Below are 27,789 nucleotides of genomic sequence, written 5' to 3'. Positions count from 1 at the left end.
TTCAACACAGACGAAAGGAAGTCATTTATTGATTTATCGGCTACTTTAAAATGAGGCTGCATTTTAAATTGCATTTTAATCTGTATTTTAAATTGGTCCCCCCCCCCTCCCTTTTCCCCCTATTATGTTTTTACTGTGATTTTATTGGTGTTAGCCGGGGAGGGCGGGGTATAAATAAAATTTATTTATTTATTTATCTTCTTCTTCTTCTTGCAGTGCGCAAACTATGGAACTCACTCCTGCAGGAGGCAGGGATGGTCAACTTGGATGGCTTTAAAAGAGGACTGGACAAATTCATGCGGAGCAACTTGTTATTATGGTTTATTATTACGGGGTGAGTGCTTTGGAGCTCGAGTCCTGCTTGTGGGTTTTTCCTTGGCAGCATCTGGTTTGCAACCAGGGGATGCTGGACTAGATGGGCCTTTGAGCAGCTCAGTTGGTTAAAGCATGGTGCTGATAATGCCAAGGTTGCAGGTTCAATCCCCGTATGGGACAACTGCGTATTCCTGCGTTGCAGGGGGTTGGACTAGATGATCCCCAGGGTCCCTTCCACCTCTATGATTCTTCTATGACTTCTGTTTTCCCCCCCCCATCCCTCCCTATTTAGCAACCACCCAGCTTCGTTCACCTGTTACAGCTCAAACCAACAAGCGAGCCTAGCAGAAAGAAGCCAGCGCCATTATCAAACTCAAGACTGGAACGTTTTATTAAAAAGGTTCTTTAATTTTCTTCAGGAAAACAATCATACAAACAAAGATCACGGGAAGAAAGGATGGTTGTGTGTTTTCTCTAAGGCACAAAAGTGTTTTTGAGAGAGAAAAACGATCAGCACACCTACAGCAGTCATCAGAAGGTGCGTTCCTGCAGCAAATCATCGGCAGAAAAATGGCACAGTTGCAACAATGGGCGAGGGCATGGATTGCTCTTTGGAAATAATCAGTTAGCTGGCTCCTGTAAGCAGACAAATCCTCCAGGTAAGAACTCTCTTGCTGAGTCTCTTAGTGAGGGGGGGACTATTTTATGGGGGGGGGCTACTCTTCCCAGGGTACCCTGAGAGGCTCAATCGATCAGCATCAATGTGGCTGGAAAAAAATACAGAGAACTTTGCTATCGCAGAAGAAAATTGCAAAGGGTTGTACATATGACATTTCTGGGATCGGGGGAAAGACTTTAAAACATCGTTGTCCAAGGCGCGCTCTGGATTTGCGGCAGAAACGATGGGAAAACCCTCAAGTCGTTCAGGAGGAACGAGCAGCCACAGGTTGCTTTGTCGCCAAAGTTTTTTCCCTCCCCTCCTTGACTGGTGTTTAGAAACCACGCTTCCTCTGGTGGGGAGGAAGAAGTGGGGTTGGGGGTAAGTGGCAAAGACAGTTTTGTTCCCCAGCGCAGCAAGGAAAGGGCCCAGTGTTCTTCGGACGGTTCAGGGGACGCCTCAATAAGGGGGAGGTGGGGAGGCCTTGGTAGCCACGTCTGGGTAGGGGCGCGGCGGCTCCGGGTGGTCGATGGGCTGGTACGAGCTGCGGTCCTGCCCAACGTTGAGGACACCTGCACAGAAGGAAAGGGGAAAGCAACAGCTTTTAGCCTTTGGATGCAGCACCCAGGGTTCAAGGTGTTCCCAGCAAGAATCTAAGTGCTGGGATGAGCTGCAACTGGAAAGCTAGCTGTAAGTTTCCGAGCTGTGAATTAGACTATCACTTGCCTTTACAGCCCCCTATACCTTACATCAATGGGACGCAGGTGGCGCTGCGGGTTAAACCACAGAGCCTAGGACTTGCCGATCAGAAGGTTGGTGGTTTGAATCCCCGTGACGGGGCAAGCTCCCGTTGCTCGGTCCCTGCTCCTGCCAACCTAGCAGTTCAAAAGCACCTCAAAGTGCAAGTAGATAAATAGGTAAACGGCGTTTCCGTGTGCTGCTCTGGTTCGCCAGGAGCGGCTTAGTCATGCTGGCCACATGACCCGGAAGCTGTACGCCCAATAAAGCGAGATGAGCACCGCAACCCCAGAGTCGGTCACGACTGGACCTAATGGTCAGGGGTCCCTTTACCTTTTATACCTTGCATCACAGCTCTGGCCGTTGACCATGTTGGCTGGAGGGCTACTGTTCCTCCATCTCTGAACCTAGACTATCTCTTGTCTTCACTGCCCCTAGGGACCACTGACCATGGCAGCTGCAGCTGATGGGAAGTGGAACCTCATCTCAAATGCTGCAGGTTCCCCATCAATGAACTAGACCATCACTTGCCTTTACTGCCCCTGCTTCCTTCTCAGTTCCGCCTTTTTTTTTTTTTAAATGCATGGCCAGGCAGCCTGGTTGATGGACAACAAATCCCATCCTTGTCCCTATTGGCCATGCTGGCTGATGGGAGTTGGCAGTCCAACCATGTTTGCAGAGTCACAAGTTCCCTTAGCCATTGCACTTTGTTGTCCATTGCTAGTGATCAATTTCCAAAATGAGGGATAGGTGCTTTGTGTCCAGGAAACCTTGCCTCTCAGGTGGCACTATTGGTTGCTGTGAGCGACTAGGTGGGGAAGCACTCTGCACATACTCTATGGTACCTTCTTTATGCAAACACCCTAGATTCCATTGGCCCAGTCTTTGCTGACTTTAAAAATAGTTTGGTAAACTGCGGGAGCTTGGGTCTATCTATGGAAAGGTAAAAGATCAAGGCCCCCGTGATGGTTAAGTCCAGTCAAAGGCGACTATGGGGTGAGGTGCTCATCCTGCTTTCAGGCCGAGGGAGCCGGCATTTGTCCACAGACAGCTTTTCAGGTCATGTGGCCAGCATGACTAAACTGGACAGGACACCGTGACGGAAACCAGAGTGCATGGAAATGCCGTTTACCTTCCTGCCACAGCAGCACCTACCGTATTTTTCGCTCTATAAGACGCACCCAACCATAAGACGCACCCAGTTTTTAGAGGAGGAAAACAAGAAAGCAATGCAAAGCCTCTTGAGCGAAGAGGGAGGAACACTCCCACTGCTCTCAAGAGGCTTTGCGTGGCTATCCCTGAAGCCAGAAGAGCAAGAGGGATCGCTGCACACCGATCCCTCTTGCTCTTCTGGCTTCAGCGATAGCATTCGCTCCATAAGATGAAGACACAATTCCCCATACTTTTTAGGAGGGGAAAAGTGTGTCTTATAGAGCAAAACATATGGTATTTATCTACTTGCACTGGCATGCTTTCGAACTGCTAGGTTGGCAGGAGCTGGGACAGAGCAACGGGAGCTCACCCCACCATGGGGATTCAAACCGCTGACCTTCTGACTGGCAAGCCCTAAAGGCTCAATGGCTGAGACCACAGCACCACCCCCGTCCCTAGGGTCTATATATGATGGAGCTGTTGACCACCAAAGCTAAACTGAGCCTCCCAAACCAGAGACAGTCTACCTCTAAAGGTCATCTTTTAGAACAGGGGCAGGCACCTGTGACCTTCTGAATGTTGCTGAACTTCCAACTCCCATCAGCAAGAATGATGCTGGAATCCAGCAAAATCTAGAGGGATGCAGGTTTCTCATCCATTAAAAGAGAGCAGAGTTGTGATGGAGGCAGCCTGGGCCAATAAAGGCACATGGCAGTAATTGAGTTACAACAGAGGCAGCTAGGGGGAAGTAAAGGCAAGTGATGGTCTTTGGGCCTGAGGAAGAATCTGTAGCCCTCCAGCCTCCATTAACCCCCAGGCAGGGATGATGGGAGTTGTAGTTCATGTGTAGTCCAGCAACCATGAGGGGCAAGTGTTCACCGCCCCTCAAATGGGGGGGGGGGGGAGAGACGCCATTACAGACGTATGCCCCACTTGTGTGATTTCTAGTCGTTGATAGCAACAGGACACTGGATTAGGTAGGCCTTTAATAAGATTTCTGTTTTTGTTAGGTTTCAATTCAAGTGTTGCTTTGTTTAAATGTGTCAAATATCAGTGTTTCTTAGGACTTAAATCATTCCAAAGAAAATTAAGTTATTCTGGTCAATGAAAGTTGGGCCTCCATGTTCAGAGGCAATCTATCCCTGGATATCAGGTGCTGTTGACAAACAAAATGGCATTGAATGCAGCCCCCCCCAAACCCCCATCTGGTTCAGTGTTGGGGAAAGGATTCATCCCACGATAGTGACTTGGTCCAAACCCGTCAGAACTCACTTCACATTAAATTAAAATCTCTCAGAAGCACACTTTGGAGATTCCTTATTATTATTATTATTATTTTTACTAAAGAGTTGCATGGCAAGAGATGGAGGAGTCTGAACTCAGCAATTCAGTGGGAGTAAGGTCCACTGAACACAGTGGAACTGGTTTGTGAGTAGACAAATTGCCAGCCCATGCATTTTGCTCAGAAGTAAGCACCACTGAGTTCAGCTTACATTCAGGTAAATGTACATAGGATCACCGAGCCTTCCTCAGGAGATATATAGAGAAAGCATGCTGTCCAAATACAAGAACTCATTTTTACATGAGATGGGTTGCGGCCAAGAATTCAGCTTAGGCCCATTAATATGAATTTGTGTCGTCTTAGTAGAACTAAGTAGAGATCCGCACCAGATATTCAAAGCACATGACTTCCACCCAAAGAATCCTGGGAACTGTAGTTTAAGGGTGCTGGAAACTATAGTTCTGTGAGGGGGAAAACTACAGTTCCCAGGATTCTCTGGGGAGATTTGTGTGCTTATTTCATTGCATTTATATGCCACATTTACCTAAGAGAAAGTCAAGGTGCCACACATGGTTCACCTCCCCACCCTCATTTAATCGTTAAACTCATTATTTTTTAAAAAAACAGTAGTTTTTATTAAAGATTTTCATAATACAATAACCACTGCACTACACTGGCTCTCACCAGTGTGCGATGGATGTGTTTAGAATTTGTGGTGTACCTCTGACTTTAGTTTGATATTATATATGTGTGTATGATTATTTCAGGCGGTCTTTGTGGTTAAGACTTGTGTTTCCTCCTAATACACCCACTGACCTCATTCCCTGCAGTTTGCAAAAAAGGCCCAGAAGCAGAAGGGTTCAAATATGTCTCAGAAAGGACACGGATATCACCAAAATGATGGTTGAAAAGGATGAATTGGCACTAATAAGCTGCCATCAACACTCCTTGCTTCTTTGAAGAGACAATGTGCTCTGGTCTATAGGACCAACACCTTTATTTGAGTCCCAAAAGGTCCCCCCCATAAAAAAAAACCAAAACCCCAAAAAACACAACAGAGAAATTCCACCATAAAAGGTGAACCAGTCCTTACAGATCCCCAAAATGTTCTTACAAATCAGGAGCAGGAAACCAAAGAGCTAAAGGTACCCCACATCTGTTTTAAATAAATTCCTCTTTTTTGCAGAATACAGATATGGAGGGCACCTTTCTGAAAAGGAGGGTGTCACGGATTTGCACCAGGGGACAAGGACATAAATAAAAAGGCTGCACAGAGCAAGTTGACAGGATTTTATTCCCTTCTCCGCTGAATACTGTGATCATTGAAGCTTAATTCTCTCATCGCAGCTGGTGGATACCTGAATCCAACCAGTGCAAGTAAAAACAGCCTTTGTTGCAAGAACCTCGGCCCTAAGCTGATTCCGGAGAGATATATGGCTTCCCTCTTGGAATCGTAGCTTGCTAAAGGGAATCAAAGAAGTCTAAAAAAAAATTAAGAACCTCAAAAGCCATGACAGTTTCTACACTAGGAGTAGCTGACAGGTGATGTCGGGACTCCCAAATCCCATCAGCCCCAGCCAGCATGGCCAGAGGTCAAGGGATGATGGGAGTTGTAGTCCAACATCTAGAAAACACCACATGGGCTTACACTTCTGTTGCCAAGGCTACACACCCTCATATCAAAGGGCCTATTTTACAGAGCAATTCTTCCTATCAACAGACCTCCAGTGCCTTAAGGGCGGCCATCTTGCTCTCAGAGCTATTCTTCCTATCAAAAGGCCTCTACTGCCTTAAGGGCAGCCATCTTGCTCTCAGGCAAATTCTTCATGTCAAAAGGCCTCTACTGCCTTAAGGGCGGCCATCTTGCTCTCAGAGCTACTCTTCTCATCAAAAGGCCTCTACTGTCTTATGGGCGGCAATTTTGCTCTCCAAGATATTCTTCATGTCAAAAGGCCTCTACTGCCTTAACGGCGGCCATCTTGCTCTCAGACAAATTCCTCATGTCAAAAGGCCTCTATTGCCTCAAGGGCGGCCATCTTGCTCTCAGAGACCTTCTCTCCTCACATTTGTTGACCTTCATTAAAAAGTGTTTTTAAAAGCTTCCGGGAGGAAGATGGAGGCTAATGCTTATCTCCAAATGAGCAGAGATGCATACAAAGGCATGAAAAACTTGATAAACAAAAGAGAAAGACATTTCAGTAATGGCAAATGAGGGATAAAGCAGTGGAGTCAATACCATCCTGGGCAGAATATCGCTCCGACGAAGCCTCCCAGTCTGCAAGGGAAAAGAAATCAAACAGAGGGAGAAAAGGATGCACGACTTAAGAAGGAAGATGAACGGGAAGCTGACAAGAGAGAAAAAAGAAGGGGGCGGAAGTTTGGCTAAGATCGGCAGGGCCAAAGAACATGGTGGGCCACATGGGAGAGGACATGAGGGCCGGGACCGTCCACAGAGGACCAAAACCCAGGCCGCCAACTGAGCGATGGCCGCCTACCTAGGTTGAAGGCATACTCTCCTCCACGTTCCCGGTACATCTGGTAGGCGAAGAAGCAAGACAAGGGCTTGAGGAGGAGGCTGAAGATGGCCATGCCGGCGCTGAAGCGGGTGGTGTCAGGCAGTGAAGACGACTGAGGGTAATACAGGCTGAAGTGGATTATGTCCGTCAGGATCGTCAGCAGAAGTCCAGTGAGGAACTGGAAGGAGAGAAAGGGGTACAAGACACCGCTCATCCTTCTCTTCATTCAACTATAGCCTATAAAGCCAAGGACGGGGATCGTCTGTGGCCTCTCCGGTTGCGATGGAGGCAGATGGGGGCAGTGAAGGCAAGCATTTGAGCTACAACTCCCATCAATCCCAGCCAGCATGGCCGACCGTCAGGGATGATGGGAAGCATGAGTTCAACCATGGACAGAGACCACAGGTTGCCCAACTCTCCATGAACAAAGATGGAGGTCATAGGGGGTAGTGAAGGCAAACAAGGGTTGCCTTTCTGAACTACCAGTCCCAGCCAGCACGGCCAACTGTCCGGGATGATGGGAAGCAGAGTTTAGCCACAGACAGGGGGCCACAGGTTGCCCAACTCTCCATGAATAAAAAGGCGTTGTGATGGAGGTCGCCGGGGGCAGTGAAGGCAAGTGATAGTTGCCTTTCTGAACTACCACTCCCATCAGTCCCAGCCAGCATGGCCAACTGTCCGGGATGATGGGAAGAGGAGTTCAAACACGGACGGAGGGTTCACAGGTTGCCCAGCTCTCCATGAACAAAAGGCATTCTTGTGATGGAGGTCGCCGGGGGTAGTAAAGGCAAGTAAGGGTCTATTTCAGGGACGGGGGACCAACTGATATAGCCTATAAGCCAGGGAACCTGCAGTTCTCCAGATGTCCTTTGACTCTCATCAGCCCCAGCTGACATGGTTCAACAGCCAGGGATAGTGGCGGTTTGTGGTTCAACAACAACTAGAGGACAACCGGCTTCCCATCTCCGGTATACAGTGGATGCTCGGGTTGTGAACGTGATCCGTGTGGGATGCACGTTCGCAACCCGCAGTGGCACGTCTGCGCATGTGCAGGTTGCGATTTGGCGCTTCTGCGCATGTGCGACCGCCAAAACCCGGAAGTAACCTGTTCCGGTACTTCCAGGTTTTGGAGGGTGCGTAACACAAAAAAAGGCAACCTGAAGCGGCTGTAACCCAAGGTATGACTGTATACTGATAGCGGGCTCATTCTCTTGAGTGCCAAAAAAACAATCGTGCATGCACAAGAAGGCCATCAGCAGGCATGGAGATGTTCAACGATTTGCAGAAGCACAATCCACGTATCAAAATCCCTTCGTGCAACATTTCCAAGCACTGCAAAGCCAGGGCACTTGGGAACAGGCCGCACCTCCAGAGCCCTTTTGCTGTAAAGTGGGGGGGGGGGTATTATTCCTGATTCACCCCTTCTGATGGGAGATGTGAAACTGGAAGGAGCGGAATGGAGTCTCCTGAAACGAGGGTACAGCTGACTGGCAGGCAGCCTGAATAAAAAGATTCCAGGCACCAAGGCTTTGTTACAGGTCCTAATTGTACCATGGTGACCAGCCCATCTCTCATAGGCATGTTAAAACTAGGGACATCCACCTTGAAATCAACAAATCCACCAAAATCCTTTTTCATCAGGCAAATGTATTCGTAACACGGTGATTTGGGTGGGGTTTTTTAAACAACAACAACAACTTACCATGAGGATTGCATCAATAGAATCCCTTTGGGCCACTGCCCAGACGCCCAGGGCAAGAATGGTGAAGTTACCCCACGGGTAGGAAATTGGCAACCAATATGCCATGCAGCCCCTGTCCAGGGCAGAAAAAGATGAAGAGCAAAAGAAAGAAAATAAAAGAATGTAAGAAGAGCCTGCTGGATCCGGCCAATGGCCCATCTAATCCAGCATCCTGTTTACACAATGGCCAACCGGATGCCTCAACGGGATACCCAGAATCAGGATTCGAACACAAGAGCGGCTCCTGCCTCCCGCCCTTTCCAGCAACTGGTATTCAGAAGCATTGCTACCCTCCAACTGTGGAGGCAGAGCAAAGCCACCCTGGCTAGGAGCCATTGACAGCAGGATTGAATCATTCCAAAAGCACGTAAAAACAACAGTATTCTCCTGGGTTACAAGGAGCATTTTCAAATTCTTCCTGAAAATTAATAGGGACGGAGACAGGCACCCCTCACTAGCGAGGGTGTGCCACAAATGAATTAATCAACAGATTATCGTAATTAAACGCAGTATTACTAACTTACCATGTCGTCAGCAGCCAGTGTACCAGGATGATAGCCTGCAAGTGGAAAGGAGAAAATAATGTAGCCTGATTATTAATCTCCCAAAATATGTAGATAGCGCTGTGCCATAGGAATTTATCCCAACAGTTTACAGCAGTATAAAATAAAACCATAAAAAGTTAAAAACAAGTTAAGAGCAAAAGAGTTAAAAGCTAAAATCAGTAGAACATTGTGGGGGGAAGTACTCAATTGCCTACATCAGCTTGGCAGAACAGAAAGGTTTTCAGCAGGCGATGGAAAGCTGGCACAGAAAGTGCACCTGGCTGAATCTCCAGTGGCAGAGAGTTCCACAGGGCTGGGCCAATGGTACTAAAGGCTCGGTTACTCATTGTTGACAAATGAGCCTCACCAACTTGCGGAATGACAGAGACGCTCCCGCAGACGATCTTAGTGACCAAGCCAGCATATGAGGGTTCAGGCAATCCTTGAGTTATTGTGGACCTAAATTGTTCAGAGCTTTGCAAACTACTGGAAGAATCTTGAACCTGGCTTGGTAGTAGATGGGCAGCCAGTGCTTTAACAAAGGCATCCCAAACTCTCAACGAAAAGCTCCTGTCAGCAATCTCGAAGCAGTATTGTGAACCAGACCCAAGGGCAGCCCCACACAGAGCGCATTGTAGTAATCTAGCCCCAAAGTCACCAGTGCACAGACTACAGTGGTCAGGCTATGTTTGCCAACCGAGTTTGCGCAGCGACTGGGGCGATGGAATAAAAACTTGCCTGCAATATCTTTGCTTATCTTTTATTTTTAAACAATAATCAAACAGCTGCAACTCACCACTCTACACCAGCCAGCACCATACGAAGCATTTGGTCAACTTAAATACAGTTTTCAAAATAATCAATTACCCTATCACATCGCTGCATTCGGTGCAGCAGGTAAACTCCCTCTGCTAATTAGTTAAATTGTTAAGATACCTCAGGTGTGCTGTATTGTCAAGAGCTCACAGGTGTGCTGCCATGCAGGTTATATATATATATATATATATATATATATATATATATAATGATATTTATTAAGGTTTCCAATAAAAAGAACACATCAATAAAAAATAAAAAATAAAAAATAAATACACAATTCAAAAATACACAATACATAATCCAAAAAAAACAAAACAAAACATAAGACAAAAAAGAAAACAATTAAAAACAATACCACCTTTTCATCTCCATTTTTAAATTTACTTATTTTCTGGACCTCCTCATACCTCCCTCTTTTGTATTCCAGTTCAAATTGTTTGTCCAGCAATTTCTTTCCCTCTTTTTTAATCCCAATCTTTAATCTTAATATAATATAACATTAAATTTTACCTCTTAAAGACCAAATTTCCATTTCCTTTAACTTTTTTAATCCTAATCCTTAATCTTGATCTATATATAACTTTAAATCCTGTACAGCTGGAAGCCACTTATTTTCAATCCAACATCACTCTAACATTCTTTAATTTTGCAATGTTTCTGCAGATAGTCTTTGAATTTCTTCCAATCTTCCTCCACCGACTCTTCTCCCTGGTCACGGATTCTTGCCATGCAGGTTATAAAACACCATCGCTTACAACAAAATCTAAGCCATGCTGAAAGGAGGGCCTTAGACAATCTCAGGAACAACCCAGACATTGTAATTAAAGAGGCAGACAAGGGTGGAGCTGTTGTCATCATGAACAAAACTGATTACATCCAGGAGGCTCACAGGCAACTCTCCAGTACCACCTTTTACAAAAACACTGGACTCAGACCTCACACAGGAATACAAAAAAGAACTGAATAAGATTGTTAAAGAGCTACCCTACCCCCCACATCCAAGAACAGATCCTCTCAAACACACCAACAGACCCTCGACCAGGGGCCTTCTATCCAAAATACACAAACCAGGAAATCCAGGATGCTCCATCATCTCAGGTATTGGCACTATCACAGTAGGTGTTTCTGGGTATAATTACAAACACACACCTCTGAGTAGCACCACTGACCACCTCAGTATTAAGAAAACCCAACAGGCTGTCCCATCTAGGAACAGCTGTAGTTGGTGAACCAGATGAAGCTGGTAAAAGGCAACTTAGCCACACACTTGGGCCTTTAGTGGCAGTGATGTATTCAGGAGTACCCTCAGGCTATGCACCTGCTCCTTCAGAGGGAATACAACCCCATCCAGAACAGGTAACTTGCCAATTTCCTAAACATGGGAAGCTACACCCCAAAAAGCACCTCCGCCTTCCCAGGGATCAAAGGCAGATAAGGGATCACAATGGGAATTTCAGCAGTGGCTGGGAAGTGGGGGTGAAGAGAGAAAAAAGAGCTACCGGAAGGTAATAAAGGGAAGGATTTGAGGAAATGCAGGCAGGTGACCTCCTTTGGTTGGGTTTCATCTGAGGCAACACCTGCAGAGCCACAGATGCCCCACCACAGCTTTAAGGAACTACAGTCATACCTTGGAAGTCGAACGGAATCCGTTCCAAAGTCCGACTTCCAAAACATTCGGAAACCAAAGCGCGGCTTCTGATTGGCTGCAGGGAGGTCCTGCAGCCAATCGGAAGCCGAGGAGCCCAGTCGGACGTTCAGCTTCCAAAAAGAGTTCGCAAACCGTAACAGTCACTTCCAGGTTTGCGGTGTTCAGGAGCCAAAACATTTGAGAAATAAGCTGTTTGAAAACCAGCCACTCTGAGAGCCACAGCTGAAGAGCAGCTACCATACACTTTAATAAACTAATTGTATTTTATTTGGGGCTCTATGCAAGTTCTAAACAAGACCTGTTTTCTCAGTGATTTTGCAATGTTTGAAAGCAGCGCCGAATGCACTCATAACCCATTTCCTTCTTCCTGGTATGAAGCAGCATTAAATAAAATTGCTAAGAAATAATTGAGAAACCGGAAGCAGAAAACGTACAAGGGTGTTTGTGTTTTAGGAGCAATGTGTCCTTTCTGACCTGCGATGACAAGAGAATGTAGATTTGTTGTTATTGACACAATTGGGCAAACATCCCAGTCCAGAAATTTGCGCCAAGCATCCGTTTTCCACAGCTTCCTTCCTATAGGATTCAGCCTAGGGTTTAAGACAATCCTGGGGGACAGCCCCTGTGGTGCAAAAGCAACACAAAAGTACCCCCAAGCTGATTAAACCAGCTTGAATGGCTTTCTAAAATTTGTTTTATGGGGGACAGATGGAGAGACCCAGGGTTGGTGTAGTGGTTAAGAGTTCTGGACTAGGACCTGGGAGACTGGGGTTCAAATCCCCCACTTGGCCATAGGACGTTCACTGAGTGATCCTGGGCGGCTTGCTGCCTGTCATAGCATAACCAACCTCTTGTTGTGAGCTTTATAAAATAAGGAAGGGAGCAGGTGGAGAAAACCACACATGCCTTTCCTGAGCTCCTTGCAGGAACAGTGGGATAGAAATTCATTAAATTTGTTTCTTTCATTGAACAAAATTTATATACGGCACTTGATGGCGCAGCAAAACCTCTAAGCAGGTTACAAAGACATATTAAAACCATCAATAAAGAAACAGGTAAAGGCAATGAAAAGCAGCTACAAATAATTGAAAAGGATTGAAACATGTCAGCATCTATGTGTCTGGATGCAATAACATTTAACATGTTTTAACGGACACATAAATAAAATGTAATAATAGATAAACAAATCTTTCACCAGCTATGAGCCCAACAAAACCTCCATTGACAGGTGCAGTATACCTCTGAATGCCAGTTGTCATGGGCATAGGCCCTCCCCCCCCCCAATTTGTGAGCTCTTCAGAGGCATTTGGTTAGCTGCAGTCACAAAACAGGATGCTGGATTTTTGGTGCGGTCCAGCAAAATAATCCTTAATATTCTTAGAAGTGCCTCTGAGCATGTGAGAAGGACCCTTCCCTCCCTACCAAGCCTCTACCACAACATGCTTAAGATATTCAGCTGTCTCCCACGTTAGTCTTACTTAGGTTGATTAACTTCAATGGGTCTACTTTTGAGTAGAGCTTAGTTATATCCACCTAAATTGGATACAGCCCAATGTCTTGGCATATTAAAATAATGTACATGCAAATAATAAAATCCTTGAAAGTTTCTGGTCCAGTGTAAGATTCGGCGAGAGCCAATCTTGATTGAAAAGTGGAGTAAAACATCATCTGTCAAAGTAATGGAAAAACAACAACAGACCACATATATAAGATATATACAAAGGCCAGTGAAATGCCACTGGAGATTTGTCAATTTCCTGAACCAGTAACATGTCGCAATGCCATTATCACTACGGTAATTCTCTTTAAGAAGCCCTAAGCAAATAGGGAAAATATAATTTTGTATATTAATCATTGAAGCCGACAGCGTTTAATATATTCAATATCTAAGCTGACAGCTTTTAAAAAAATGTCCAATTATATTAAGCAGCAACGCTTCTGGGGACGGGGGTGTTTAGCCAATATGCAACAATCATTAAAAAAGACTTGGCTAATTAAAAATCTGCCCCCCCCCCCCGCAGCCATCCACTCAATATGCAACATTCATTAAAAAGAACCTCAGCTAATTAAAAAAATTTGCTCCTCCCCAAGCTCTGGAAATGCCCTCGAGACCACCACACGAATTAACACCGAGACCCTCTGCAAACACAGCTGGACTTTTGACAAAATTAATTGCCCCCTTATGGCTTACAGAATGAAAAGCTGGAAGGGAGTGGTGGTCTCTGCCCGCAGGAACCTGGTAAACATTTTATAACCTTTGATGCATAATTGCTTGCGGGTCTGGGGGGTGTTTTTTGGTGCGAGGGGAGGGAAAGAAACTCTCACAAAAGCCAACGATTCATTACAAGGTATTAAGACTGGTTCGCAAGGAGTCAGGAATAGCTGGGAGTTTTAGAATTCCTCAAGGCCTTCTTGATTTTTTCCCCTCCCAAGAAACTCACAGAGTAGGATTTTGACAGCCTATTTGCAAATTGATCCATAAGCACACAGTGCCCCACACAACCTCTCCCTCAAGGCTGCGAGGGGGGACCCACAGATGAGATGCCGAAAAATGGAGATCAGCTTTCAAGACCACCACAAAGGCCTCTGTTTTATTCATTACTGGATGCAGACCAAAGAAAACAGACCCATAAAAACCTTCAGAACGAAGACTCTTATGATCTCCCAGGAGCTGCCTTGTCTCTCTCTGACATCACAGCAGCTAAGCCAATAGCAGCTAGCTAGGGCACATCCTCACTTTTGACTTTCAGGTGTCTCTTGAAACATTTTTTTTTTAATGACAACAGCCCTGTGAAATTTTATTTTTTAAAAACAGTGAGTAGCTAGTCATTTTAATGGTTGTTTTGTGCGGCTCGTAATGCTTTAAAAACACACACTGATATTGCTGCAAGCTGTTCTAATATTTTGTTAGAGGGTGGTACAGAAATACTTTTGTAAATAAATAAACACCTGCTTGCCACTTCTCACCCTAGTGAGACCAGCAAACGAAGCTGACCAGTAGAACTTCAGGACCTTGTTGCAGCACCATGAATCTAAAAGAACAGGTATTTCACACTGCACGCAAGGAACAATAAAATAAAATAAAATAAAAACCAGCGTTTGAGGAAAGTTACTACTTCCATGAATTATGCATCAGGAGATATGTTTTGCATTCTTTAAGGGAGCTCTTAAAAAGGCAGGTTTGCAAAGCAATCTGGATTACACATTTAGTTTCATTTTTAAGAAAACCCCAGAATGACAAGACCAGTGATTGGTCATGATTGGGCAAATCTGTGGAGCACAAAGACATCAGAGAGGACACACAGAGAGAAGTGAATGAATGATGTTTTCTTCCCAGCTCAGGAAATAGTGAAGTAATCACTGGTCATCATGTAAAAGGAATCCAACCTGAAACATCTGTTCTCTTTTTGGTTCTCTGTTTGCTCAGTCGTTGCCATTTCCTTGTTCTCTTTTGCCTAGGTGATTGTTGTGAAATTCAAGAAAGGACACCACCACTAACTCTCAAAAATGTGCCAAGTGGTCAGGACAAGGATAGCCTAACTTCTGTTGTCTATGCTCTGGTAACCTCTAAATTAGATTACTGTAACATGTTATATGTGAGGCGGCCTCTGAAGATGGTTTGGAAGTATCAGCTGGTGCAGAATTCAGCAGCCAAGTTGCTCACCGGGGCAAGACGGTTTGAGCACATAATGCCAATTGTGGCCTGACTGCACTGGCTGCCAATAAGTTTCTGGGTCCAGTTCAAAGTGTTTTGACTTATAAAGCCTTAAACAGCTCAGGACCACAATACCTCAAGGGCCGCCTCTCCCCATATAAACTGACCTGGACCCTGTGATCATCATCTGAGGCCCTTCTTCCTCTGTGAGAGGTCCAGAGGGTGGCAACAAGAGAACGGGGCCTTTTCTGCAGTGGCTCCCCATTTGTGGAATGCTCTCCCGAGGGAGGCTCACCTGGTGCCTTCATTACATCTCTTTAGGTGCCAGGCGAAAATGTTTCTCTGGCCTTTTCTATGTGTCTATGGGAGGGGAGTTATTGATTTTAATTTTGTTTATTATGTATTCTGTGCTTTCATTTTGTATTTTTATATTGGGAACCGTCCTGGGATCTTTGGATGAAGGGCAGTATACAAATGTAATAAATAAGAACAAAATAAGAACAACTATTTAATAAGTGCCCAAGTTTGATTTTCTCCTCTTCCCTCCCTATCCCTGTTTCCTCTTATGCCGTTTGTTTATTTATTTCTATATGTAGATTGAAAGCCTGTCTTGTCTTGACTGATTGTATGCAAGTCACGCTGGAAGCCTTTCTGACTGGAAATGCTGTAAATAAGCAAATGTGAGGATAATGACATGTTAAAGGAAAACTTGGTTCCCTCTCATAATACTAGAACTTGGGACCATCCGCTGAAGCTGAATGTTGGAAGACTCAGGGCCATCTATGGAACTCACTCCCACAGGAGGCAGTGACAGCTTTAAAAGGACTGTTTTAAAAGAGGATTGGACAAATTCATGGTAAAGGTAAAAAAGGTAAAGGACCCCTGGATGATTACATCCAGTCAAAGGCAACCACCTCGCTTTCAGGCTGAGGGAGCCGGCGTTTGTCCACAGACAGCTTTCCAGGTCATGTGGCCAGAGGACTAAACCACTTCTGGCGCAACGGGAAACTGTGACAGAAGCCAGAGCGCATGGGAACGCCACTTACCTTCCTGCCACAGTGGTACCTATTTATCTACTTGCACCGGTGTGCTTTCGAACTGCTAGGTTGGCAGAAGCTGAGACAGAGCACCCTGTCACGGGGATTCGAACCACCGACCTTCCATTCGGCAAGCCCAGGAGACGGCTATTGATGGCTACTGGTCCTGATGTTTACTCTCTGCCTCCTAGGGCTGCCACCTTTGGTCAGGCAAAATACAGCATGGGTCAGAGGGTGGGGATTGGGGGGCACACACACACTCATAATACCAAATGCTCCACCTTCCCACCTCCCTCGCCACCCTGGCCCCACTTTTCCCCTTGACTCACGAGGATGGGCAGGGGCCAGAGGTAGACGGCTGGTGCCCACGGGCGACTTGAGCTCCAGCTCCAGCTCCAGCCTCTCGCCCATGCTGGCATCGGAAGAGACTCGAGCACAGAGGGTGGAGACGGCCAAGCAGTGGCAGACTTTTGTCCCAAAACAGGGCGACCCTGTCTTTCTAGGGACAGGTGGCAACCTTAGCCTCCAACGTTGGTACTGTAAATCTTCTGAAATTTCTGAATACCAATTGCTGGAGAACAGGATGCTGGACTAGGTGGGCCACTGGTCTGATCCAGCAGGACTCTCAGTCTTTTGTTATCAGTAAGTCCTTGCTTAGGGGTCAGCAAGGTTTATCTTGCCTGGGTCGGATCGGTGTCGCGGAGATCCCTCCGTGGGCCAGATCGAGAGAGAGAGAGCACGCCCACGATTTTCAGCGTCTGCACAGATATGATTTTCGGCACCGCGAAAACAAGTCCCCATGCCGCGCTGCGGCAGTTTAGCGCAGCGCCAGACTGGGCAACTTGGTTTGGGGGTGGCTCCTGGGCCGGTCAAATGACCTCTGTGGGCTGCTTCCGGTCCATGGGCCTTAGGTTGCTGACCCCTGTCCTTGCTTATTTAACATTGGACACACACACACACACAGAGAGAGAGAGAGAGAGAGAGAGAGACTTCCCCAAAGAAAATATACAGTAACCCATTTTATCTAGCCTTGAGACAGAAAAAAATCAGCTGCTTGGGAGTTTGCTGGCAGCCCTAGAAGAATGTAGGGGGCAGGCATGAATTTACGTAAAAGGTAAGTTAAGAATTCCCTTGTTGGACCGAGCCAAAAAGCCCTGTAGACCAGCTTCCAGTTGTCAGCCAGAAATCATAAACGGGGCACAGAGATAAAAGCTCCTGTGTTGCTTTTTTTTTCTGTAGCAACTGAAGAAGGAGACTCCATCAGTTCAGCTTTGTTTCCTGGAGACAGGGGCACAACGCTAGCAAGAACCTCTGCAAACACTTGTCCACTTTGCTCATTGTCAGTCCCAACGACTCATCAGGGGAAAATACTTTAATCTGCAGTTTAAAGCTGCAGTTGTACACAGCACTCACTTATCTGGGAGCAAGGCCCACTGAATTTACTTCTGAGTACATATTACAGGGCTACTGCACCTTTAATGGCAGCAGAAAAAAACTACGAAGGGTGCACGAGCGCTCCATCTCTGGCGTACCTCAACATCCTAGTTTCAATCATGCAAAAAGGGTTGCCTCTTCAGGAGCAGACTTTAGATCTCAGGAAGCTTCTGGCACAGCTTTCCTTGCTTCTCTCAAAATCTCCTAAAAAGAATGCTGCAGGGATTTTAGGATTCACCATGTAAGAAAATCACACCAACCCCACTCTCTTGGGGATCCCCCCCCCCCATAAAAGGGGGAGATATATAAGCAAACTCTGGTTAGACATGTGTGTGAGAGAGGGGGTGGGGTTGGGAGAGAGGGAAAGAAGACCTGTTTTTAGTAGCACTTACGTTTTAATAATTAACCAAACCGATCACAGCACAGAACCTTTGATTTGCAAGGCTGCCGAAAAACAAAGCAGTTTTAAATTCCGTCTCACAATGCCCTCCCCAAAACTTCCATATAAAGTTAAGAGCTACGCTCTCGCTCTCTAAATTTCAACAGGCCTATCCACTTAGAAACTTTATCTGCACGTTTGTGAGTTGACACAGAGAAGCAAAGCCCGCTCTCCCTGCAGCTAGAAAGCTAACACATCAAGGAAGAGGACCCGTGCTCAGAAATCATCCTGATGAGCTAGGTTTCTACATATAGAGTACTCTACGGAAGTGGGGGACATTTAATAAAGGACATTCCCATTATGTGCATTTTGCTAACCAGATAAATCAGCTCAGCAGGCAGGCACGCTGAGAGGCCTAGGGACGCATCTTATATTGGTGCTGTGTAATAAGATCACCTTCAGCATGACCCTGCAAGGTAGGCCACCGTCACCTCCATTTGGCAGAAAGGAAAAACCAGGCTCAAAAGCTGCTCAAAACCAAATATCAAGTCTGCAGCAAATTAAGACGGCATTCAAACTCATGCCTGACAACTTCAGCTTCTTATATCACACCAAACTACGGTTTGGAAATTTAAATGATGGTACAGCACACATGTCAGCAACACAGACCTGGCATGTGGCCCTCGGGGGGGTTTCAGAGCAGCCCAAGTGGTACTTTCCATGTGCCTCTTGCAATCACCAGCCGCAGCCTCCAGACACTGCCCCTGGCATGAGGCCCCCAACTGCCCATCCATCATTGCAAGTGACCCTCGAGGGAGGTTGCCCGCCCCCAATATAGGAAAATGTACCAACTGCTCAACCCAAGCCTACAATTAACTGTTAAACCAGAACAACCACCTGTGGTCTGAAGTTGGTTTTGCAAACCATAGTTCATGCTAACTGTGGTTTGCTGCAACCCAATTGTGTGCAGGGGGGGGTAATTTTTGCAGCCGCTGCTCTTCCTCGTAAGGCTACCGCACCTTAGAACTGGCAGAGCCAAGCGGACAGAAGACGAGAGCTAACTAGTGCCTGTAAACGATGGTTTGTTTATAATAATAATAATAATAATAACAATAACAATAATAACAATAACAATAACAATAACAATAATAATAATAATTTATTATTTATACCCTGCCCATCTGGCTGGGTTTCCCCAACCACTCTGGGTAGCTTCCAACAAAATATTAAAAATACAATAAAACATCAGACATTAAAAACTTCCTTAAACAGGGCTGCCTTCAGATGTCTTCTAAAAGTCAGGTAGTTGTTTCTTTCCTTGACATCTGATGGGAGGGCATTCCACAGGGCAGGCGCCACCACCAAGAAGGCCCTCTGCCTGGTTCCCTGTAACCTCACTTCTCGCAGGAAGGGAACTGCCAAAAGGCCCTCGGCGCTGGACCTCAGTGTCCAGGCTGAACGATGGGGGTGGAGACGCTCCTTCAGGTATACAGGACCAAGGCCGTTTAGGGCTTTAAAGGTCAGCACCAACACTTTGAATTGTGCTTGGAAACGTACTGGGAGCCAATGTAGGTCTTTCAAGACCGGTGTTATGTGGTCTCTGCGGCCGCTCCCAGTCACCAGTCTAGCTGCCGCGTTCTGGATTAGTTGTAGTTTCCGGGTCCCCTTCAAAGGTAGCCTCACGTAGAGCGCACTGCAGTAGTCCAAGCGAGAGATAACCAGAGCATGCACCAAGACACTCTTGTTTGTATCTCTGGAAGTGCAAAGCACGATGGGGTGGGGTTTATCGTTCCAGTCTACCGTTAGATAGATACCATTTTAGATACCAGATATCATTTGAGATACCAGGCAAAAGGACAGAAGCAGGATAATTTTTGATATTGAATGTGAATGAAAATATGAATGCGAATGGAATTGGAGGATGTGCTGCTTTCACTAGAAAGATTTTTACCTCGTTATTTTGAGGATGTACTCAGTATCTAAAAAAACCCAGGGACATAAAACAAAAACAAGGAAGCATTAGAATCTCCCACCTGCCCTGGGAGACCAGGGCCTTGACTGACTCCAGCTACAAAAACTGAGGCTGCTGAACAGACTCTTGGGCTGGGGTATTGTTTAGGGGCAGTTTGTTGCTGTTATTTATATTATTTTTTGTCTCTTTGTTTTAGATCTTGTTATGATTTATGTGGAAATCGTTCGATTTCGTTGTGTATTTTTTACGTTTATTGTTTATGACTACTATTGTTATGTCTGTAATAATGTACTTTTTCATGCTGTAAGCCGCCTTGAGCATGGTTTGAACTAGGGAAAGGCGGCATACAAATAAAATGATGTATGTATGTATGTGATCAGATCGTCATGTGATGACCTTCAAACTTAACCACAAGCACTGCAGGTTTTGGTTTCCGCTAGAGCTGACAATCTAGGCCAGAGACAGCAATAAAAACTGCCACTAACAGGAATTTTGTGGGTCATGGCCGAGTGTGAATTTCGACATACTGGAAGACAGTGTTTTGCATCACATGGGGTGTCGGGGTGGGGACGAGTTCTTTGGGGAAGGCTAAAATATCTGTACGGTTGTCACATGGACGATGGAGCAAGCTCGTTTTTGCTGCTCCAGAGGCTAGGACATGAACCGATGGATTCACATGGCAAGAAAGTCGATCCCAACTAAATATTTGGAAGAACTTTCTGGTGGTGAGAGCTGTTTGACAGTGGAAGAGACTCCCTCGGAAGGTGGTAGTAGACTCTCCTTCCTTGGAGGTTTTTAAGCAGAGGTTGGATGGCCTTCTGTCAGGGATTCTTCAGCTATGATTCCTGCATTGCAGGGGGGTTGGACTAGATGGCCCTTGGGGTTCCCTTCGCACTCTACCATTCTTTGATGCTATAAAGCCGTCTGAGTACATGAACCCGGGTGTAGGGGCAGAAAAAAATTCAAAGGGGAACAAGAGTCATGGAGCTGCCCAGAGCGGCTGAGGCAACCCAGTTAGATGGGCAGGGTAAAGGTAAAGGGACCCCTGACCGTTAGGTCCAGTTGTGACCAACTCTGGGGTTGCGCCGCTCATCTCGCTTTATTGGCCGAGGGAGCCGGCGTACAGCTTCCGGGTCATGTGGCCAGCATGACTAAACCGCTTCTGGTGAACCAGAGCAGTGCACAGAAACACCGTTTACCTTCCCGCCGGAGTGGTACCTATTTATCTACTTGCACTTTGACGTGCTTTTGAACTGCTAGGTTGGCAGGAGCAGGGACCGAGCAACGGGAGCTCACCCCGTCGCGGGGATTCGAACCGCCGACCTTCTGGTCAGCAAATCCTAGGCTCTGTCGTTTAACCCACAGCACCACCATGGGCAGGGTACAAATAGATTATTATTATTATTATTATGGAGTGCATGTTTAGAGAGCCAGTGCACAAACGTTGCACATGGATGGACATTCAGTACCCAAAACCCGGATGCAATGGAAAAGCAGGGAACGATCCCTGCTCTCAATCCCAGGCACACCCTCCCCCTCTCAGAAATTCACCATCCATTCCTCGCTTACTTATCTTTCACAAGGAATAGAAGAAAGAGGTTCAATGCGTGTTTTACAAACCATTGCCCGTAACAAAGAATATGCGTCCTAAGCATCAACTCCTCTAGGAAACTTCCCAGGCTGCCAAATATACAAGTTGCCCCGGGTGCTTCTCCTTACTAGCGCTGCCAACCGTGTTCTCGGGCACACACGCCCGGTCCGCGGGGCAGCGTGGTGCAGGAGTTAGAATGTCGGTCTCGGTCCAGGGTTCGAATGACAACTTGGCCATGAAGCTCACTGGGTGACGTTGAGCCAGTCACTTACTCTCAACCTAGGGAAATAATAGTGCCACTGTATTCTGCTCTGGTCAGACCTCACCTGGAGTACTGTGTCCAGTTCTGGGCACCACAGTTCAAGAAGGACACTGACAAACTGGAACGTGTCCAGAGGAGGGCAACCAAAATGGTCAAGCGCCTGGAAACGATGCCTTATGAGAAACGGCTAAGGGAGCTGGGCATGTTTAGCCTGAAGAAGAGGAGGTTAAGGGGTGATATGATAGCCATGTTCAAATATATAAAAGGATGTCACATAGAGGAGGGAGAAAGGTTGTTTTCTGCTGCTCCAGAGAAGCAGACACGGAGCAATAGATCCAAACTACAAGAAAGAAGATTCCACCTAAACATTAGGAAGAACCTCCTGACAGTAAGAGCTGTTCGACAGTGGAATTTGCTGCCAAGGAGTGTGGTGGAGTCTCCTTCTTTGGAGGTCTTTAAGCAGAGGCTTGACAACCATATGTCAGGAGTGCTCTGATGGTGTTTCCTGCTTGGCAGGGGGTTGGACTCGATGGCCCTTGTGGTCTCTTCCAACTCTATGACTCTAGGCCTACCTCGCAGGCTTGTTGTGGGGATGAACTGAGAAGACATGCCAACCACCTTGCGCTCTATGGCTCAAAAGGTGGGATAGAAATGCAAGCAAGCAGTGCATCCCCCAGCCTCGTACCTGGACACCAGCCCATCTTTGACACACCCACTGCCTCCCACCCAGCCCCCCAGTCCTTTCTCTTGCACCCCCGGACACACCTGCCTCCTACGCAGTTGCCAACTGCACCCAGGTACCAGGCCTTGCGCCCTCCTTTGCGCACGAGCCCCTCTCCCAAGGAAAAGCCCCTTGCGCCATCGCGCCTCGCGCCTCCTCCTACCCCGCTCGCTTTCCTCTCCTGCGCCTACCTTCAGGTTCACCGCCGGCACTTCCATGACGCCCCGCCAGCCGCCCCAGCGCAGCGTTCGCGCCGCGCCGCTTCTGGCTCCCAAATTCGACTTGGCATCACTTCCTCGCCTTTCGTTTTTCCCTTCCCGGCCGGGCTCCGCCCCATCCAGCCCTGCCGAGGACCCGTGACTCCCTGCAGGCGGAGAAGGAGGGAGGGAGAGGCTCCTCCTTCGGCAACAGGGCAGCGCCAAAGCCCGGCCAGCTCCAGGAACCGGACCGCTCCGGAGTGGCGCCCCTTTTGGCCATCGCCGCTTTCTGGCTCAGAGCAAAGCCACCTCGTGGTATGCGACAGTGCCGGATTTAGTACAGTGGTACCTTGCCAACAAGGAGTACGACAAGGCTGTATATTGTCTCCCTGCTTATTTAACTTATATGCAGAATTCATCATGCGAAAGGCTAGGCTGGATGAATCCCTAGTCGGAATTAAGATTGCCAGAAGAAATATCAACAACCTCAGATATGCAGATGACACAACCTTGATGGCAGAAAGTGAGGAGGAATTAAAGAACCTTTTAATGAGGGTGAAAGAGGAGAGCGCAAAATTTGGTCTGAAGCTCAACATCAAAAAAACGAAGCTCATGGCCACTGGTCCCATCACCTCCTGGCAAATAGAAGGGGAAGAAATGGAGGCAGTGAGAGATTTTACTTTTTTGGGCTCCATGATCACTGCAGATGGTGACAGCAGCCGCGAATTTAAAAGACGCCTGCTTCTTGGGAGAAAAGCAATGACAAACCTAGACAGCATCTTAAAAAGCAGAGACATCACACTGCCAACAAAGGTCCATATAGTTATGGTTTTCCCAGTAGTGATGTATGGAAGTGAAAGCTGGACCATAAAGAAGGCTGATCGCCGAAGATTTGATGCTTTTGAATTATGGTGCTGGAGGAGACTCTTGAGAGTCCCATGGACTTCAAGAAGATCAAACCTCTCCATTCTTAAGGAAATCAGCCCTGAGTGCTCACGGGAAGGACAGATCCTGAAGCTGAGGCTCCAATACTTTGGCCACCTCATGAGAGAAGAGAAGATTCCCTGGAAAAGACCCTGATGTTGGGAAAGATGGAGGGCAGAAGGAGAAGGGAATGACAGAGAATGAGATGGTTGGACAGTGTTCTCAAAGCTACCAGCATGAGTTTGACCAAACTGTGGGAGGCTGTGGAAGACAGGAGTGCCTGGTGTGCTCTGGTCCATGGGGTCACAAAGAGTCGGACGCGACTAACCGACTAAACAACAACAACAACTTCGGGTTAAGAACTTAATTTGTTCTGGAGGTCCGTTCTTAACCTGAAACTGTTCTTAACCTGAAGCACCACTTTAGCTAATGGGGCCTCCCGCTGCCACCTCCACGTGATTTCTGTTCTCATCCTGAAGCAAAGTTCTTAACCCAAGGTACTACAGTGGTACCTCGAGTTACAGATGCTTCAGGTTACAGATGCTTCAGGTTACAGACTCGGCTAACCCAGAAATAGTACCTCGGGTTCAGAACTTTGCTTCAGGATGAGAACAGAAATCGCGCAGCAGCAGCAGCAGGAGGCCCCATTAGCTAAAGTGGTGCTTCAGGTTAAGAATAGTTTCAGGTTAAGACCGGACCTCTGGAATGAATTACCGGTGAGTACTTAACCCAAGGTACCACTGTATAAGCTAAACAAGCTATAGCTTAGGGCCCTACTCTCTTGCCCCCCCCCCAAAAAGGGAAAAAAACTGGATGTACATTTTGAAAATATAAGATAAAAAACAGATAAAATAAAACCTACATCCAGCAACAGTGTTTTGTTTTGTGTTGTGTAAGCTCCTATGATATAAGTAATGGGCCCCGCCTGCTAGCCTGCTCCCTAAAATATCACTCGTTTGTTCATTTCTATATATAGGGTGCCTAAATTCTGCATGGACTGGTTGCATGGCAACATGTAGCATGCCTATATTATTATTTACTAGTACAGTTACCTGTTACCCCCACTTGCTACTATAATACTATATATAAATATTATAATTACCGTATATTATTTTTTTTACTTACTTATAAAGGACCCCATTACCTTCAGTAGCTTAGGGCCTCATCAAACCCAAATCCAGCCCTGGATGCAAAGGGGCCTCTCTGAGCATGTACGGAGAGCGTTTCCTGCTTCCTCCAAGTTAGGATTTCAGGGCTGGCGCCCTGAGAAACACACACAAAAACCGCAATTTTAAAACCAAACTGTCGAACCTGAATTATTTTCTGCCTTTGCGAAGCCGGAGTGATGTATCCATAGAATTAATTGATGTTGTCTTCTTCTGCCAGCCAAAAGAATGCAGCAATTTTTGGTGCCGCTAGCTGTGAGGTTTCTCTGACCATGGGCAGAGCGCCATCCCACCTACGCCTTGAACAAAAGGCTTTTTTGACCTTTTAGAAGACTTTTAAGGTCTGTGTTCCACTGAGCACATGCAGAGTAACTCCCCTCCCCCAGGGACTAAAACCCAAAGGGGTTTAAGGTAAAGGTAAAGGGACCCCTGATCAATAGGTCCAGTTGTGGCCAACTCTGGGGTTGCGCGCTCATCTCGCTTTATTGGCCGAGGGAGCCGGCGTACAGCTTCCGGGTCATGTGGCCAGCATGACTAAGCCGCTTCTGGCGAACCAGAGCAGCGCACGGAAACGCCGTTTACCTTCCCGCTGGAGCGGTACCTATTTATCTACTTGCACTTTGACGTGCTTTTGAACTGCTAGGTGGGCAGGAGCAGGGACCGAGCAACGGGAGCTCACCCCGTCGCAGGGATTCGAACCGCCAACCTTCTGATCGGCAAGTCCTAGGCTCTGGTTTAACCCACAGCGCCACCCGCGTCCCTCCAAAGGGGTTTATGGGGGGAAATAGAGCGTGTACAGAGAACCTCGGCTGTGGCTCATCCTAACACCCACTCAAAACCCCACTTTCCGAGGCTAGCAAAATTCCCCCCTCCTCCTCCAATGCCAACCGAAGCAATGTAGCGATTTTAATCTGTTTGTGCCCTGGGTATCATTTCTTTGCGGCCTTGCAGTTTTCGCACCCAGTTTTCTTCTGCAGGAGTGATAAAGCAGGACAGCGAGAATCCCTGCAGGAAAGATAAGGGGCAGAGAGTTACAAAAAGGGGTTTGCACTAGGAGTCCTTTGCGAAAGGAGAGGTCGCTGGTCCGTGGCAGAGCATCTCCTTTGCCCGCCCAGGCTCCCAGCTTCATTCCCCAGTATCTCCAGCAAGGATTGGCCGTGTCCCCTGCCTGAAACCCTGGAGAGCTGCTGCCAGTCAGTGCAGGCTCTACTAAGCTTTTTCCTGTTACAAAGCAGCTTCCTAGGAGCGGTAGAGTGTCTGTTTTTCATGAAGATGGTCCTGAGTTCAGACTCCAGGAATGGCTGGGAGAGACTCTAGCCTGAAATCCCAGAGTGCCCTTGCTGCCTGCCTGCCTGCCTGCCTGCCAGTCATCATCACCATCATTTATTACTTCTACCCCACCCATCTGGCTGGGTTTCCCCAGCCACTCTGGGCTGCTCCTAACAGAATATGAAAAATACAATAAAACATCAGACACTAAAAACTTCCCTAAACAGGGCTGCCTTCAGATGTCTTCTACCACCTGTGGTCTGAAGTTGGTTTTGCAAACCATAGTTCATGCTAACTGTGGTTTGCTGCAACCCAGTTGTGTGCAGGGGGAGTAATTTTTGCAGCCACTGCTCTGCTTCGTAAGGCCACTGCACCTTAGAACTGGCAGAGCCAAACGGACAGAAGACAGGAGTTCAACTAGTGCCTGTAAACGATGGTTTGTTTATAATATAATAAAAATTTATTATTTATACCCTGCCCATCTGGATGGGTTTCCCCAACCACTCTGGGTGACTTCCAACAAAATATTAAAAATGTAATAAAACATCAGACATTAAAAACTTCCTTAAACAGGGCTGCCTTCAGATGTCTTCTAAAAGTCAGGTAGTTGTTTCTTTCCTTGACATCTGACGGGAGGGCGTTCCACAGGGCGGGTGCCACTACCGAGAAGGCCCTCTGTCTGGTTCCCTATAACCTCACTTCTCACAGGGAGGGAACCACCAGAAGGCCCTCGGTGCTGGACCTCAGTGTCCGGGCCGAACGATGGGGGTGGAGACGCTCCTTCAGGTATACTGGACCGAGGCCATTTAGGGCTTTCAAGGTCAGCACCAACACTTTGAATTGTGCTCGGAAATGTTCTGGGAGCCAATGTAGGTCTTTCAGGACTGGTGTTACATGGTCTTGGCAGCCGCTCCCAGTCATCAGTCTAGCTGCTGCATTCTGGATTAATTGTAGTTTCTGGGTCCCCTTCAAAGGTAGCCCCACGTAGAGCTCATTGAAGTAGTCCAAGCAGGAGATAACTAGAGCAGTCTGTGTACGCAATACTAAACCAGCTAAAGCAATGGCCTGATTCTGCATAAGACATCGTCTTATGTTCCTATTTAAATCAACCCATGCATTCAAAGCCACAAGGACCAGAATCTTGCTTTATTTATTGGGAAAGGGGCTAAGTTCATTTGGGGTGGGGAAACCCTCTGAAACCCCAGAGACTACCAGACAGTGCAGACAGGTCTGAGCTAGATGGACTGATGATTTAACACAAAAACAAAACCCTGGCCATCTGTTGGCTCAACATGCAATGATCTTGGATGCTGTTATGGACTGAGTTGAATAGGATCCAAAAGGCAGCAGTCTGATTGGTCCTAGAACAATACGATTCAGAATGCAGCAGTCTGATTGGTCCTAGAACAATACGATTCAGAATGCAGCAGTCTGATTGGTCCTAGAACAATGCAGCAGTATGACTGGTCTGCAGGAGCCACCCAATCCAGCTCCAGATGGAAGTGAATCCACAACCTGATTGGCCTACAGGAGAATCCCGGAATTAGCCAATCACGTGCAGCCCATTGTGTAAATAATGTATAGAAAGCAGATACTGTGGGGGAACTTCCATTCCTCCTCACCACTATGAGCTGAATAAAGACCATGAAATCCACTCTCGACTCCGAGTATATTTCAGGTGCTCTGCTGGCACAGGGAGGGAGAAAGGACTGGTCACAGAATGTTGAAGGGCAGCGCAGGTTCCGAAAGCAAAGTGCGAGGTCAGTTT

At 46.9% G+C, this 27,789-nt stretch overlaps 1 protein-coding gene and 2 long non-coding RNA genes across 3 annotated transcripts; 1 reads left to right on the top strand and 2 right to left on the bottom strand.

The window, feature by feature from the left end:
* Positions 1-702: 702 nt before the first annotated feature.
* On the bottom strand, positions 703-22,811 carry AGTRAP (angiotensin II receptor associated protein). Its single transcript, XM_081017633.1, has 5 exons — positions 22,657-22,811; positions 8,927-8,961; positions 8,364-8,475; positions 6,641-6,839; positions 703-1,545 (listed from the first exon to the last, which is right to left on the bottom strand). Exons 1-5 carry the CDS (start codon positions 22,681-22,683, stop codon positions 1,433-1,435), a joined length of 486 nt encoding a protein of 161 aa, XP_080873759.1. The 5' UTR covers positions 22,684-22,811; the 3' UTR covers positions 703-1,432.
* Positions 5,421-6,634, bottom strand: LOC308483609. Its single transcript, XR_013989730.1, has 2 exons — positions 6,137-6,634; positions 5,421-6,020 (listed from the first exon to the last, which is right to left on the bottom strand). It is a non-coding gene; the product is annotated as an uncharacterized lncRNA (long non-coding RNA).
* Positions 8,968-15,840, top strand: LOC308483587. Its single transcript, XR_013989707.1, has 3 exons — positions 8,968-9,931; positions 10,500-14,458; positions 14,874-15,840. It is a non-coding gene; the product is annotated as an uncharacterized lncRNA (long non-coding RNA).
* Positions 22,812-27,789: the final 4,978 nt, after the last annotated feature.

Source organism: Podarcis pityusensis, assembly GCF_964106645.2.
Source record: "Podarcis pityusensis genome assembly, chromosome: 8".
NCBI classification, from domain to species: Eukaryota; Metazoa; Chordata; class Lepidosauria; order Squamata; family Lacertidae; genus Podarcis; species Podarcis pityusensis.
Note: the sequence above shows the minus strand (reverse complement) of the source record. Positions and strands in the feature narration are given on the sequence as shown.